A 15,831-nucleotide genomic window follows, 5' to 3' on the forward strand; every position below is an offset into this window, starting at 1 on the left:
CCTGCCAGTTTATACCTTCACTGCCCTTTTTATTTCCATCTGCTGGTGCAATGTCAACCATCTTGAATTCTCTACTCCCCTTACCCACTCCAAACTCACCCCCTCTGAACGCACAGCTCTTCTCACTCAGCAACAATCCCAACATTTTATTAGGGGAGGTGCTGTTGTAGTTCGGCGGGCTGACCCCTACCATGCTGAGATAGACACAAAAAGCTGGAGTAACTCAGCAGGACAGGCAGCATCTTTGGAGAGAAGGAATGGGTGACGTTTCGTGGTGAAACCCTTCTTCAGACTGACTGTATTGATTGTGTACTGATTGTGGATGATCAGCCATGATCACATTGTAGCAATGTTACAAAATTTTGTGATTTTAAAAATCAAGTCTGCAATTTATCCCATCAGATAAAGCATAAAAATAAGTTTAATTTGACACCTAATTCACTTTCATATCTTCAGTATTAAAAAATTTATGGCCATTTTCATACTCGGAAATTAGCATCTTGTTCCCTATTGCTTTTCCATTGACTTCACACAAAAGCTGTGATCAAGGACAGTCAAATGGCCATACCTTTATTAAAAATTAAGAGAACTGAAAGACATTTTCAGTTATTATAGATTGAAGCATTCTGAAACAAATATGAAACAATCTTACTTGGATTACCTTAAATTAAAGCATATAATTAGTTAGTTACCCAATTGTAGCTAATTCCAAAATTCAATTATTAAATCTAAACATCCATCCATTTCTTAAGAAAAGATTAAATTTTTTAAATAGCCTAAATGTCCAAATAACATTCACACAATAATTCACAATATAACATGATTTTAAAATCTCATTGTCATAAATTTATAGGCCAAATGGAAGGAATTTAGTGTTTAATTGCTGTAAATTAATGGCCATTTAAATCATCTTGCGAGTGGGATTTTGTGGAACGCGCTGGTTTGGAACGTTGCGGTTGCAGTGAATTTGAAGCCCATATCGGCATGAAAAATACTGCTGGTTCAGATGGGCTCCAAGTCACCTTCTCGCAACTTAAAATTTTGATTAAAGGAATCTTAAGAAGTACTTTTTTAATGTAAAAATAAACGGCCTACCTTGCCTTGTCCCCTACGTGAGATCCGTCCCGTTGTTGGCGTTCACGGCTTTAGAAGATGATTTTTAATTTACAATAGCAATTAAATTATCCAGCGCTAATTTTAATAAACTTAATAAAACGGCAGTCAAAGCAATTTTTCTTTAGCAACTAAACAGCCTAACAGAGATCGATTTGAATAAGCTGCAGAAAAATTGCATTTTAAACCCGCTCCCCTCTCAAATGCGCTAAAGTCGCGCACACGGGCAGCGGCAGAATTGCAGTGCCGCTGAAGGCAAGTTTTGTAACATACCTACACATTGTATACCACCTCCCTCGACTCTGTCCAGGGACCCCAACAGTCCTTTCAGGTTAGGCAGAGGTTCACTTGCACCTCCTCCAACCTCACCTGCTGTATCCGTTGTTCAAGATGTGGACTTTTATACATCAGTGAGATCAAACGTAGACTGGACAATCGTTTCACTGAACACGTTCACTCAGTCCATCTGGACCTACCTGATCTCCCGGTTGCCAAACAGCATAATTCCCTTTCCCATTTCAACACTGGCCTTTCTGTCGTCCTGGGCTGCCTCCATTGTCAGAGTGAGGCCAAACGCAAATTGGAGGAACATCTCATAATTCATTTGGGCAGCTTACAATCCAATATTGATTTCTAACCAAGTAATCCCTGCATCCCCTCTCTCTCCATCGCAAGTCATCCCAGCTTTGAAGTCATCTTGTTGAGTCTCATTGTCGGTAACAAATTTTCATCTCGTACACAGCTACCAATGGCTTGTTTCCGTTATCATCGTTACTTTTTTGCATATCTTTCATTCATTTGTTCTATAGCTCTCTCCATCACCATCCATTTCTCTCGTTTCCCTTTCCCGACTTTCAGTCGGAAGAAGTCAACCCAAAATGTCAGATTCCTTTTTTTCCCCGAGATACTGTCTGACCTGCTGAGTTACTCCAGCTTTTTGTGTCCATCTTCAGTTTAAACCAGCATCTGCAGTTCCTTCCTACATGTCTCCATAGATGCTGCCTGACCCACTGAGTTGCTCCAGCAGTGTCTTTGTGGAGCAAGTTTGTTTTTTTTACACAGAGAATGGCAATTGCCTGGAACACATCGCCGGTGGAAGCAAATACGATAATGGCATTTATGAAATTCTGGAATAGGGGCATGGAGGAAATGGATTATGTGCAGGCTGATAAGAGTTGGTCTTGGCATCATGTTCAGCTTAGACCTTGTGAGCCAAAGTGCCTGTTCCTGTACTGTGCTGTTGTTTCTATGTTCTATGTAATTCTTGCAGCAGCATAGGTTTAGAAAAGTACTGCAGCAGCTGAGCTAATTCCCATATGAACACACTATTTACTGGTGATAGAATGTATTTGCAAAGTTGGCAAAAATATATTTTAAGACATTCATTGTCATTTGGTTATTTTAGCACACATTACCTCAAATGGTGTTTGAGGCCAAGACCATTGCAGTTTTCATGGAATAGCAAAGTTTGCAACTGATGATCTAAGGCTGCATACAAACAATGAAACAGGCATTTGGCAACAAGATACACTGAAGGGTCCAAAGAGTTTAAATTTTTTTTTTATAGTTGCTTGTGCTTCTATTTGTAAACCAAAGCTTTTAACCTCAATCATAGAAAACATAGAAAATAGGTGCAGGAGGAGGCCATTCGGCCCTTCGAGCCACCACCGATAAATCAATTATATAACTTTAATGTCATGACTAAACATTTTATGTAACACAAAGTTTGTCTTAATGTATGCAATTAGGTAAAATGTTACTGCAAATTAAATGATAGGATATTACTGATCCAGGCAGCTACATGACAAGATGGCAACTTTCAAGGAACAAATATGCATTTATTTAGCAAACTTCAGAACTTCAGCATATCCCAAACATGACCGAAGATCATGAAAAGTCAAACTACTGTAATTAATGGCCAGATGGACAGTTCATAAAGGTTTCTACATGCCATCTCAAAAAAAATTTAACTTAATTCATCATGTTCAAAATGTTGACGAATTTGATATTGCAAGATTAAAACGGCAAACCTATGCCCATGTACTCCAAAGTTACTATGTGGCTAGCTGGTCTAGTAAAATTCCATATCCATTTCATCATTGCTCCCAAGAATAATGGCAGGTTTCTATACTCATCCCAATATTTAAGCATTTTCATGAATTCAAAAGAGACAATTCCTGATGGTTTAATTCACATTAATAATAATAATAAATTTTATTTTCGGGCGCCTTTCAAAGTCTCAAGGACACCTTACAGAAATTAACAGAAGAGAAAAAACATATAGTCGGAGTAAAATAAATAATAAGGACATCACCAGTACACAAATTAAAGATAGAAATCGCTCCAAAGACAAAAAATCAAAAAACACAATGTGAAGAGAGAGCAGCGGCAGCTAAAGTGCGCCAGCGTCCACTCTCCCTTCCGACAGCCATCTTGGACACAGACTAACATATTAACTTACACACAAAAAAAATCATCCCCCCACAGTGGATACCACTGTGGGGGAAGGCACAAAGTCCAGTCCCCATCCCCAGTTCACTCAAAGTCAGGCCTATTGAGGCCACCGCAATTGCCTCTACGGAGGCCCGATGTTCCTGGCCGTTCTGGCCGGGTGGTGTTGCCCCGGCGTCGGGAGAGTCCCCACAGCGGCTGGGCCACCTGGAACGGCCGCTTCCTAGCTGGGGATCACGGCTTCCGAAGCCGACAAGGCCGCGCCGGGTTGGAGCTCCCAAGCTCCCGATTTTAGAGTCGGCTCTGCCCGCTCCGCTCCGCAGACCCGCAGCCCGGAGGTGTTGATCTCGGCGGTCACAGCTCACCGGAGCTCCAGCGCGTCGATCCAACGCGGTGACCCAGGCAAGGCATCGCCCGCTCCGCTCCGCAATAGCGCTCCAGCGCTGTGCCGCCAACGAAGCCGAGGTGCTGGGCGGTCCCCGCCAGGAAACGGCGCTCCACGCACGCTGGTAGGCCACGAGGACGGGTCGACGGGGAAGCCCGGAGAAAAAGCTGCCTCACCGACCAGGTAGGGACCTAGAAGTATAATTACCCCCTACCCCCCACATTAAAAAGTCCATTCTCCAACAGACAAAGCACAGGACTTACTAAAAACTTTTTTAAAAAATGAACTGAACGGACGGCTGCTGGTTAGCAGCCGTTCCCCAAGACGGCTCCTCCTCCCCGAACCATGAACAGTAGCCTAGTAAAGGTGGCATATGATATGCTTGTCTTCTTAGCTCAGGACATTGAGATAACAGTCAAGAAGTCACATTACACCTTTAAGCACCTTTGGTGCAGACGCACTTGGGAGTTATGTGCAGATCTGGTCGCCCTATTACAGGAAGAACGTGGTTGGTATGGAAAAAGTATGTAAAAAGTTTCAGAATGCTGCCAGAATTTGAAGGTATTAGCTATGAGAGTTTGGATGTTTTCTCTGGAGGGTCACAGGCCGAGGGGAGACCAGAGAGAATAATACAAGAGAGATAGATGGGGTAGACAGAACATTTTTCTCCAGGTTGGAAATGCCAAAGAGTAGGGAGCATGTCTTTAAGATAAGAGGGGCAAAATTCCAAATGTGCAGGGCTATTTTTTTTTTTTTTTTTTAAGAGTGGTGGGTGCTTTGAACACAATTCCAGGGACAGTGGTGGGGGCAGATACACTAATGGCATTCAAGAGGCTTTTGGATAGGTGATTCACAAAAAAAGACCAAATGTTTGTTTTGCAAGGAAATGTGGCGCAACTGGTCTGAAGGGTCTCGACCCGAAACGTCACCCATTCCTTCTCTCCAGAAATTCTGCCTGGCCCGCTGAGTTACTCCAGCATTGTATCTATCTTCGGCGCAACTGATAAGCCTGCTGTCTCACAGCGACAGACCCAGGTTCAATCCTGACCACAGGTGCCGTCTGTGTGCTTTTTGCACAATTCTTCCTGTGACTAGGTGGGTTTTCTCCCAGTGCTCCAGTTTCTACCCACATCACAATGACACGTGCTTTTATAGGTTAATTGGCCTCTAGAATTGCCCCAATGTGCAGGGAGTAGATGAGAAAGTGGGTTAACAGAGCTATTGTTTACAGGTGATTGATGCCCCATGTGGATTCAGTGGGCCGAAGGGCCTGTTACCCTGCTGCATCTCCAAACTAAACTACATATCAGGAGTAATAGTGGGTTTGGCAGTTATTTAAATTTTACATTAAAAATTTGGACTTCCCAATTAGTACCTCTGAATTGACTCGGGTTTGCCACAATTCTCTATTCTCAGCCACCTCGCATTTGTGAGATTAACCAAAATCAGAGAATTCACTGTTTCCACCATTAGGTTATAAGCTACCCAAGCGGAATACGAGGAGCTGTTCCTCCACTTTGCACGTGGCCTCACTCTGGCAATGGAGGGGGACAAGAACAGAAAGGTCAGTGTATGACTTGGGAATTAAAATTGGCAGGCAAACATTTGTCCCCTTATTTTTGATACCTCGACCATGGGAAATATTCTCCTTATCTACACTTGTTTTATACACCTCCATCGTTACCCATCAGCAGTGAGTCACTAGCGATGACCATGAAAAAAGCAAGAACAACGTAGATGGTAATATTTTTGTGTTGCTTTAAGTTTTATTGTTGAGTAAGAATTGACAAAGTATACACAAGGGGTACAGTCCAACCTCAATTACAACAGAAGTGTTTTCAACATGGCAATTGCATACAAGCTTTTTTTTTACTACATATTGAACCATATAAAACAAACTACATAACTTTTCCATTGAAAACAAAAAACATGAAAACTGTTAGCTTCATAAAAAGCATTTCTACAACACAAACCTCCAAGGGTATAGATCAGTCATGCAAGCTGATTTACTAGGAATGAATGTAAAAGCACTGCATTAAAACTGCTGCCAGGCGCAACATCAAACTGTCTCTTTCCCCCCTCGCTGATGCACAGCTAAGAACTTTAAACTGAAGAAACCAAATTGTTATTCACATTCATCTTTATACTTAACAAACGTCACAGGTTCGCCAAAAGCAAGTGTTTAGTTGAATTCAAGTGCCAGTATTACATTGCAAGTCCTTAGAAATACTGTCACCCGATTTGTGCAATCTACATGACCTTCCACTCTTGCTTTTATTATTCTAAACAAATGAATGCTGAAGGAAGCAATACTTATTTACATAAGCATCTCTTCAAATTATAAAGCAGGTTTATCACTAACCATTAAACAATAGAAAGATGTAATTTAGTAGTTCTGTTTAAGTGTCACAAATGGGACCTTTAACAATTGGTTTGTTTAAATATGCTTAGACAACATGCCACTCGAGTGTAAAGTGTGAGTACCTTATTTACATTTAACATAACTATATTTAAAATATTGCAACACATATAAATCAGACATTTGTTTCAAGTCCAAATATAGTCAATATTGTATTAACAACCTTGGACATTGTGAAATTTAAAATTCTCCACTATCAAAATCTTTTTTATCCTTCTTTCCCTCTGCTTCCAATCCATCCGTTCCATCACTGTTGTCCCTCCTCCTCTTTCGATTACGAACACTGAAACGTGGATTCATCTGAGGTAATGGATCCATTCCCAAGACTTTGTGAATCTGGCGGAATGCTATTAATCTCAGAGCAAACTGTAAAGAGTGAAATTAAAAATAAAAATCAGAACAAATTCTAGTTTTCTCTAAATACAAATTATAAACCAATTCCAAAAGAAGTGTACGACAGAATTGAACTGGTATTTTTCGAGTGCCGATAATGCAAAAGTGGCACAAATCACTTAAGAAGCTAAAGATGAAAGGTGGACTTGGAGGGGAGGATGCTCCTCAAACTTCAGAGCATCTTGGACAATACAGGTCAACCCCTCCATGACACACGAGTCAACCCGAGGAGTGCCTTCAGTAAGAGGCTGGTTCCACCAAGATGCAGTACAGTACGCCACAGGAGATCCATCTTCCCGGTAGCTATCAAACTGTACAACTCCTCTCCCTTCTGTCGTGGGGTAGACTGACTTGCCTGCCCCCCACCTCTACAAATCTTTGCACATCCCCAATCCTTTCCACTCATCACTTTAATTTCATGTATCTTGAGTTTTAGGACTGTTGGCAGATCAATTTATCTCCTGAATAAATAAAGTTCTATCTATTAGTTTGGAGTCATATATACCTTTCTGTTCTCGGTCTCCTCCATTGTCAGAGTGAGGCTAAACGCAAATTGGAGGAAAAGCATCTCATATTTTGCTTGGGCAGCTTACAGCCCAGTGGTATGAACATTGATTTCTCTAACTTCAGGTAGCCCCGGCATTCCCTCTCTCTTTCTCTATCCCTCCCTCACCCAAGTTGCACCAGCTTCTCATTTTCACCCTACAAACAGCCTGTTTCCTTAATTATCTTTACTTTTTTGCTTTTCTTTCATTCATTGTTCTTTATCTCTCCACATCACCATCTATATCTCTCGTTTCCCTTATCCCTAACCAGTCTGAAGGGTCTCGACCTGAAACATCACGCATTCCTTCCCTCCAGAGATGCTGCCTGTCCCGCTGAGTTACTCTAGCTTTTTTTGTCTATCCAAGGTAGAAACATGCCTGAAATTTTTATTCCAGGTATCTGTCAACTAATTTCTTATTTCAGACATGATGAAACAAGTTCCTTGATTCTCACCAATATTCAATCCTCCATACACATTTCCTGTTCCTTTAGTCTGCGAATGCTACCTGCATACTGGAAAACTAAGCCAAAATATGGACCAATGGGGGCTGTGCAGATCAACACACGTGGAGCTGCAGTCTCATCTCACCCATGACTTACAATGCACACCCTAACTCCAGGCCATGCTGGATTGCAGTTTGGAAAGATAGATATGAACCAGAACCTGCATAAAATGTTGCCTCCTCAGATACAGAAGAGCATTTTTCATCAGATGTGCACGATTTTCTTCTTTCCTGGTTGCTTTAGTCCCCCACTGTACATGGTAATCGCAGTTTAAAAACATGCCTAATTTTTATCATCCAATTAACAGCAATCAGATAGATACCAAATTATCAAATACCATATTTCAGATTTGGTTGTATACACCACCAACTTTCACATTCTTTATTTCCACAGACTGAACAAATAAAACATACAATTCTTTCTTTGGGAGACAATGCAAAAATAACTGCAAAAGCTAGTAATTTTAAACAATTGTCAAGTATGGTAAAACATGACTGGTAATAACATTGTATTCAAAAGATTTCAAAGCAATATCTATTAACTATATATTAACTATATATGCGGTTCCATATACATTTCAAGACCTGTGTCTACAAAGCCCTCAATGGGCTTGCCCCCTCCTACATTAAAAGTCTTCTCACCCACCACTCCACCTCCAGGTCCCTCAGATCGGCCAACTTGGGGTTGCTGAATATCCCGCGGTCTAGGCATAAGCTTAGGGGCGACCGCGCCTTTGCGGTTGCAGCTCCTAGACTGTGGAACAGCATCCCCCTTCCCATCAGAACTGCCCCCTCCATCGACTCCTTTAAGTCAAGACTAAAAACTTATCTATACTCCCAAGCCTTTCCTGACGTCCACTGAGCGAGGGCTATATGTATGTAGTTTTGTTTGTTTATACTATTCTTATAACAAATGTAAAGCACTTTGGCCAACTCCCAAATGCTAACAATCTCTCTCATCAATTCAGTACCGGCGGTGAATAATGATAAAAGGTTATTTGAAGGAATTGTAAAAAAAACCAGAAAAGCCACTTTTGATGTGTGGATAATTGGGGATGAATTGCAGCTATTCAAGTAAAAATATGTGTGCAAATTAATATAGATAATGTCACATGCTGTCAAAAGGCAAATAATTTACGATGATTCCCAAGTGGATGATCAGGATGTAGCCCTAAATAGAGGTGAGCTAAGTGAGAAAAGAGTTATATCGAATGAGGGACAAAATATATCATGGAAGTAATTCCCTCAACATTTACCTACAAAAACACAGAATATAATTCTACATATGTCTAATCAGGAAACAGACCAGCAACACATTTACAATATATTTTTCAAATAACAAGCAACATAAGTGACCTTTCCGTTTGAGAATCATACCTGTGCACTAGCTGTTATATCTTCTCGCTGTTGTTCAATGACTGAATTCAATGTATCATTCGGGTTCTTTTCACAAGGATCATATAGGCCAGGACCACCTAAAAACGTCAATACAAATTAAAAAAAAAAAATTGGATTGTTCATATGATTTGGGATTTATTCTCAAATATCATTTGCAACAACTTCATTTTATACAATAAAATAAACCGAACCAGGGCAAGCTCATTGTTAATTAGCTAATACAGGCTAAAAAACTACTACGATTTTCTGTTTTCAACACTCATCAAATATTCATTGGATGGTGAGCACAACAAACATGATTCCATGTACGATTAAAACTCAGTATTATCAACGACTCATTTTCACTCCTGACAAATTGAGAAGTCACTATTCCCAAGATTCACATCAATGCAAAATTAATGGAAAAGCCTACATGACAGCAAGTGAAGAGGATGGCACTGATTAGACAGGTTTCTTTCTGGAAATGGCATTTTTGGACATGTCAAAAAAAGTTAATGTCACAAGAATGCATGATAGAATTCCAACGACTATCTATCCTAACCAATACTGTTTGTGTCACGTTTGCCTGGTCTCCTTTAGGCATACCAACTCCCTCACACATCCCAAAGACATGCTTACAAGTTAATTGGGGAGGGCATAGGTTGCATGTAAGTGGCAGAATGGGAGAGATGGGAATGCTCTGAGCAGGCAAAGATTTAGTGGGCCAAATAAACTCAACGGTCTCCTTTGGCATAAGAATATTTATGAAATGATAAATATGAAAGTGCAGCAACCTTTGAAATGATTGGGAACTTCAGACCTTTGGCTGGAAATTATGCTGTATCCAAATTTAATAGTCGAAGATTCAAAAAAAGTGTTAATCTGGCTGGAGGACTGGGACCAGCAGACAACACCATAATTGGTGAAGTTGTGGTTTGTGAGGATGAGTGTGAAAGGGTACAACAGGATATAGATACAGACATGGGTGGGGAAATGGCAGATGGAGTTTAATCTGAGTAAGTGTAAGGTATTGCACTTTGGAAGGTTGAATACAATGGGGAAGTACAGGGTTAGCAGCCCTTTAACAGCACTGATGTTCTGGGTAAAAGTCCATAGCTCCCTGAAACTGGCAACACAAGTAGAGTGATAAAGATAGCATGTGATATGCTTGCCTACATAGGTCAGGACATAGAAATAAGAGTCAGGAAGTCATGTTGCAAACCTTTATAAACCTTTGCGAGGCCACATTTGGAGTAGTGCGTGTTGTTCTGGTTGCCCCATTACAGGAAGGATGGTGTCACTTTGGAGAGCGTTAATGAAATTTACCAGGATTAGAACGTATTAGCAATAAGGAGAGGTTGAACAGACTTGGATTGTTTTATCTGGAATGTGTGAGTCCGAGGGGAGACCTGATATAGAAGTATATACAATTATGAGAGGCACAGATACATTAGACAGTCAGAACCTCTCCCCCCCCCCCCTCTCAGTGGAAATATCAAAGACAAAGGCATAGCTTTAAGATCAAAAGAAGGAATGAAAGGATTTTTTTTTTTTTACAGAGTGGTGGGTGCCTGGAACACACTGCCAGGGGCGGTGGTGGAAGCATATAAAATCGCAGTATTTAAGAGGTCGTTAAATAGTTACATGGATGTGCAGATTGGAGATATACGAATCACGTGCAGGCAGAACAGATTAATTTAGCTCAGCATTATGTTCAGCAGACATTGTTGGCCAAAGGGCCTGTTCCTGTGCTGCACTGTTCTATGTTCTAGTAGATACAATAGCATTAAATTACTGGTTTAATGATTTCACAGTATTTGTCAAATTTAAATAGGTGAACGAATATTCAATAAACTATAATGATGGCCATGAAACACTGTTTGGCACAGGTATTATGGGCTCAAGGGCTGGTTCTCTTCTGTACTATTTTATGTTCATTTAAATTCTGTAGGATATCCAGCAATTAACAATGCATGAAGTGACCGAGGCAACTGCAATTTATTTTGACAGAAATTATAAACTTTTGCAGTGGAAGATTGAGTGGGTACAAGGACAGACAAAACCGTGGGTGGGCGATATTAGGAGCTGGCAGATAAAGGAACAAATGCCTTTTAGTTCAAATAACAGTACCTAACATTAAAAAGTTCAAATACATTCACAGAACTCACCTGGTAGAAGTATTCCAGAAGAAACACATTCGAAAACTCTCCTCAAAGCGTCACCCGGACTAAGTGGCCCAGAAGCACTGCTGATTACTTTTTCCACAAGCAATTCCATGGCCTATTAAACAAAAGGTTAGGGACCATTTCAAAACAATTGATAAATTAGTTACCCAAAGAATCTTCCAAACAAAAGTGAAGATGAAGAAAGGGAACAGAAGAGTTTGAAGAGAGAAGATAGGAAAGAACAGACCAAGGTATGATCAAAGAAGGTTCAAAAGACTAGCAGAAGAGTAATTTACAAACAAAAGCTCTCTGCATTAAATTTGAAGGAGCTGTTCCAAATAACAAGAAAGAGAAATTAGACGATTGGAGAGTACTAGTTAAGACAAATACTTGAAGAAACAGGGTAGAGTATGGATGCAGGAATCCAAAATACAGAATCTTTAAAAGAATGTGCAAGTAATAGGTTTTCTGGAATTAATATAGAAAATCGCATTAAATGCAATTGGGAGGGTCAAGGTGATCAATGAATGAAGAGAGAATTTGATCCGAGGTGATATGGATACAAGTGTCAGCAGCACAATTGGCAGATTCTTCCAAATTCACAGTCACACTCCGTTCAATACAACATTCTACATTTAAAGGGCAGAGAAACAAACCATCTCGAATTCCACCTTTTCAGCATTTACTGGAAATGTAACAGGTTCCAATGCATAATTTAGATGCGATGACAACTGATAATATATGACCAACTATAAGGATAACTAAATCTCTTGCCTCAACATGTTGAAAATAAGAAAGTAAGTAAAAGTTTGTTTCAATCATTTTGAACAAAAATTATTCTAGTTGTAGCCAAAATAAGAACATATTTACATGAGGATATGTTCAGAATTAGAGTGATAATAATAAACAGCCCTTTAAATTTCCTACTGTGATATTTGAAAAAGGATACTTGCACAAGTTCTAATTAATAATCACAGAAAGTGGGTATTACTGGCCAGGTGCTGCTGGATAAACCTAGAAGAATAACTGCAATGCATTTGAACCAATGGTAGAGACTAAACATTTCTAACAAATGGATACTAATCAAGCAGCCTGTTTTGTCTTGGATACGCCAAGATGTGTGTGGTTGATGAAAAAGTGTACAATATTACACCAGTCCTTTTTGTGTCTCAAAGGGTTGAAAACATCTAGGTTAGTTGCTCACTCCAGAAACCCCCAATACTTGACCTGATTTTGTGGCCACATTATTTCAAATGTTCATTTCCTAGACAATGGTGAACCCAGAATGGTCATTAACAGGATCCAACATAATCATGAAGTCAAATGTCACGAGTGGGTGGTGAGACTTGCTCTTCTTGCTCCTGGTAATCCTTAGCATCGAATATCTCATGCTTAAATGTAGTATTCAAGCATGCTTTGTTTTCTAATTGGCAAATGGAATTAATGACCATCACCTGCAAACATTCCAAGATTTACAAGATACAATTCCAAGCAGTGGAATGTATTCCCGTTGCTGCCTACTCAATCCCGTTTAAACAGGGCTCCATCACGCCACAGCCGGTCAAATGCTACCTTGCTATAAAGATCAGTGATTCTGTCCCAATCTCCGAAATGAAGCTGTCTGGACCCTTCTTCAGTCTGAAGGGTTCCGACCCAAAACGTCACCTATCTCCAAGGATACAGCCTGACCCACCAAATCACTCCAGCACATTGTGTCTTTTTCTGTAATTAAGCTCCTGGTTCCACATTTGGAACAAAGTTGTGGTGAAATCCTGGAAAAACCTAGACTGAGTATCAAAGAGAGGAAAACTGGTAAAAGCTGCCTGATAGCAATACCAAGGACATCTTCCTCTGTCTGTTGCCAAGATAGTAAATAGTAACAGTGGATTTGTTCTGTTTTTGCTGGACTGGGCATATTTGGACCATTTTACTGATTATTGGGCAGATGCCATTGTTTGTGCACTGCAATAGATTGATTAGAGGCATGGTTGGCTCTGAAGCACAAATCTTCAGTATTGTAAGAATACCATTGTATTAGGATAATAGCACAAATGTAGTTATGCCATTTCTTAAAACTATTTTGTGATCAATGGTATCAAAAAAGTGCAAGTCTGTGTAATTAGAACATTCCTCTACACTGACAAAGTCAAACCAAGTCTTTCTTAAATGACTTTTACATTTAAATAGAAGCTTCACTTACCCAGCTTGGCAAAACTCCCCAGGTTGGTACCCGCTGGCAGAGATCACGCAGGATGCGAATAATGATCACACAAGATTGCAAACCATTGGCTCTAGCCTGGAGCAGAAACAAAAATCTAAATCACATGGACGTCAGTAAGTCTTGGGGCTAGAGATTATGTAATGGGGAAAAACACTGCTGTTTTGAAATAAAAGCTTGTAAAGATGGTGGATTCAAAGAAAAAAATATCCAGCACTTTACTCATGAGCCTACTTTCCACAACAGAATTCTTCTGTGGAAGAAATGGGGGTCAAAGTGCACAGCAGAAACAGGAAGAAGCTGTCCTAGCTCATCTTCCTGGCCTCTTGAGAACTTCCTCTCCCCCACGTTCTTCCTTCATGGCATTTTTAAAGAACAAGATTTATCCATGGAAAATACATAATTACACATGTTAAAAGGAAAATATAAATCACGGAAGACATGGTAGACTGCCTTTTCTTACTGTACGTTTGCCACGCTGCAAAGTCGCAGTAAGTTAGAGCAACTTCTGTCTCCCGCTCCAACATAAACATTAAATCTTACAAATTATAAATGAATTAGGTGAAGAAAAAGGTTTATGAAAGCTGAGCATAAAGCATAAGACACCTTTTTAAAAGCTAGTTAATCTGCAGTCTTATGGAACAGTTACAAACACAATATTGATAAGTGCAAACATTACAAGAAGCGACACAAGGATGCCTCATGCTAGTCAATGACCAGAAAAAAAAGTTACAGAATTTCAAGTTTTAAACAAAGTAAAAAATTTGGTAGTATTTTCCTGGTCACTTTCTTAGGCAAAGGCACGGTCAACGTAGGCAGCCTTGGGTATATTAGGTTTACTAATGTAACAGCTCATTTTCATGGAAAAGTCAAACTCAATCATCTCTCATAAGGCTACAAGTAAGTAAGTAAAATGATGTTCCGAACCTGGAACCACTTAGCGTGGCGGAGAGCAGCCAGAGCGTCAAGGCATTTTTGCCTGTCCAAGACGTCCGGTGGGTCTTTCACCATAACCGAGGTTACATCTAAAATGGATCGAATTGGCAAAGTGCAGTGAGGAATGGGTGTTTGACCAGGTAGGCATGACATTTCAGAAACATAGCCATACTGCCACACATTCTACTACAAATTGACAATACACGAGGGAATCCTCAATATAATTTTTGAAATATCCAATAACTTCAAATTAAACATATTATTGTACTTGAGCTTTTGTTATCTCAAGTAACTCAAATAATGACACATTCAAGAATGTCCAGTAACACAAGGAATGACACCGCTCCAAATATTAGCTTTCCCTGATGTACACGGAGGACTAGTAGCCACACTTCACCAGCCAAATCAGAACTTGTAATAGAAGGGCCTCCAGAAATCCACATAGAAAATTGATAAAGAATCTTGCAAACTGGAGTTGGTCAATTGCCAAGGTGTGTGTTTTAACTAGCTCATTATCATTCCAGTTTATGGCTTTGCTGGGAAGAAATTGTTTTAAGGTACAAGAAGTATTCCACCTAAACTTGACTTCAGTTCAATGTCAGTTACTATGTTCCAGTGCTGTATTTGGTGAACGAGTTAAAGTAACCAAAAAGAAAGGGGGTGGGACAGGAATTTTTTTTTTTAATTGTCAACCTTGCCCGTTCCCTATGATTCACAACATATCAGACAACTTTGAATATTCTCTAAAATATACTGTATTTGAATTTTAAAAATTTTAAAAATGTTTAATCAGATTAATTGTGGAGGGTCTAATGAAGGGTTGTGTGCCAGAAACACAAATTATTTATCTTTTCCACTCTTGACCGGCAATTTTCTTTTAAAAAAAAACACCTGACCTAGATACAAATACAACTAATACTGTAGATTGTGCAGAGGCTTCTCGGCATTAAATGTTGGGTAAAACCAAGTATTGGATGCGAACCCTCAGGACAACAAAACAATTGTATTGGGCTTGCAGCATCAGATCCAAAAATGCAACTATTTTAGCTTTGAAGGTTAACCAATTTCCTAACACTGCAAGTGCCAGAAAATAATTAATTTTAAATAGTGTATGTCATCCATAGCTCAGATTTTAAGCAGCTTGGAAAGCAAACATTTTATGTGGAACGATTTACCATATTTAAATATTCATTATTAAAAAGAGGCATTTATCTCCAAACTAGTTTAGTGCTGCCACGTTTCGTTGGTAGAATTAACTTTTATATGCTTTCTTTTAAGTAACAAGTGGCATAAAATTCATTAACAGGCAAATAATTTAAGCAAAA

The 15,831-nt window shown here is 39.7% G+C and overlaps 1 protein-coding gene across 4 annotated transcripts in view; it reads right to left on the reverse strand.

Moving 5' to 3' along the window:
* Positions 1-5,693: 5,693 nt before the first annotated feature.
* The window catches only part of zfr (zinc finger RNA binding protein), a 61,668-nt gene continuing 51,530 nt past the window's right edge, over positions 5,694-15,831 (reverse strand). For 3 of the 4 annotated variants that reach the window (XM_033031859.1, XM_033031867.1, XM_033031852.1), the window contains 5 exons: positions 14,498-14,595; positions 13,553-13,648; positions 11,356-11,467; positions 9,188-9,285; positions 5,694-6,734 (listed from right to left, as the gene is read on the reverse strand). In XM_033031859.1, the coding sequence (XP_032887750.1) occupies positions 6,549-6,734; positions 9,188-9,285; positions 11,356-11,467; positions 13,553-13,648; positions 14,498-14,595 (590 nt within the window). In that variant the 3' untranslated portion in view covers positions 5,694-6,548. Of the gene's footprint in view, positions 6,735-9,187; positions 9,286-11,355; positions 11,468-13,552; positions 13,649-14,497; positions 14,596-15,831 lie in introns of those variants that run through there. The other variant, XM_033031876.1, reaches the window with a different exon arrangement.

The sequence above is a fragment of the Amblyraja radiata genome, chromosome 1 (genome assembly GCF_010909765.2).
Source record: "Amblyraja radiata isolate CabotCenter1 chromosome 1, sAmbRad1.1.pri, whole genome shotgun sequence".
Taxonomy (NCBI): domain Eukaryota; kingdom Metazoa; phylum Chordata; class Chondrichthyes; order Rajiformes; family Rajidae; genus Amblyraja; species Amblyraja radiata.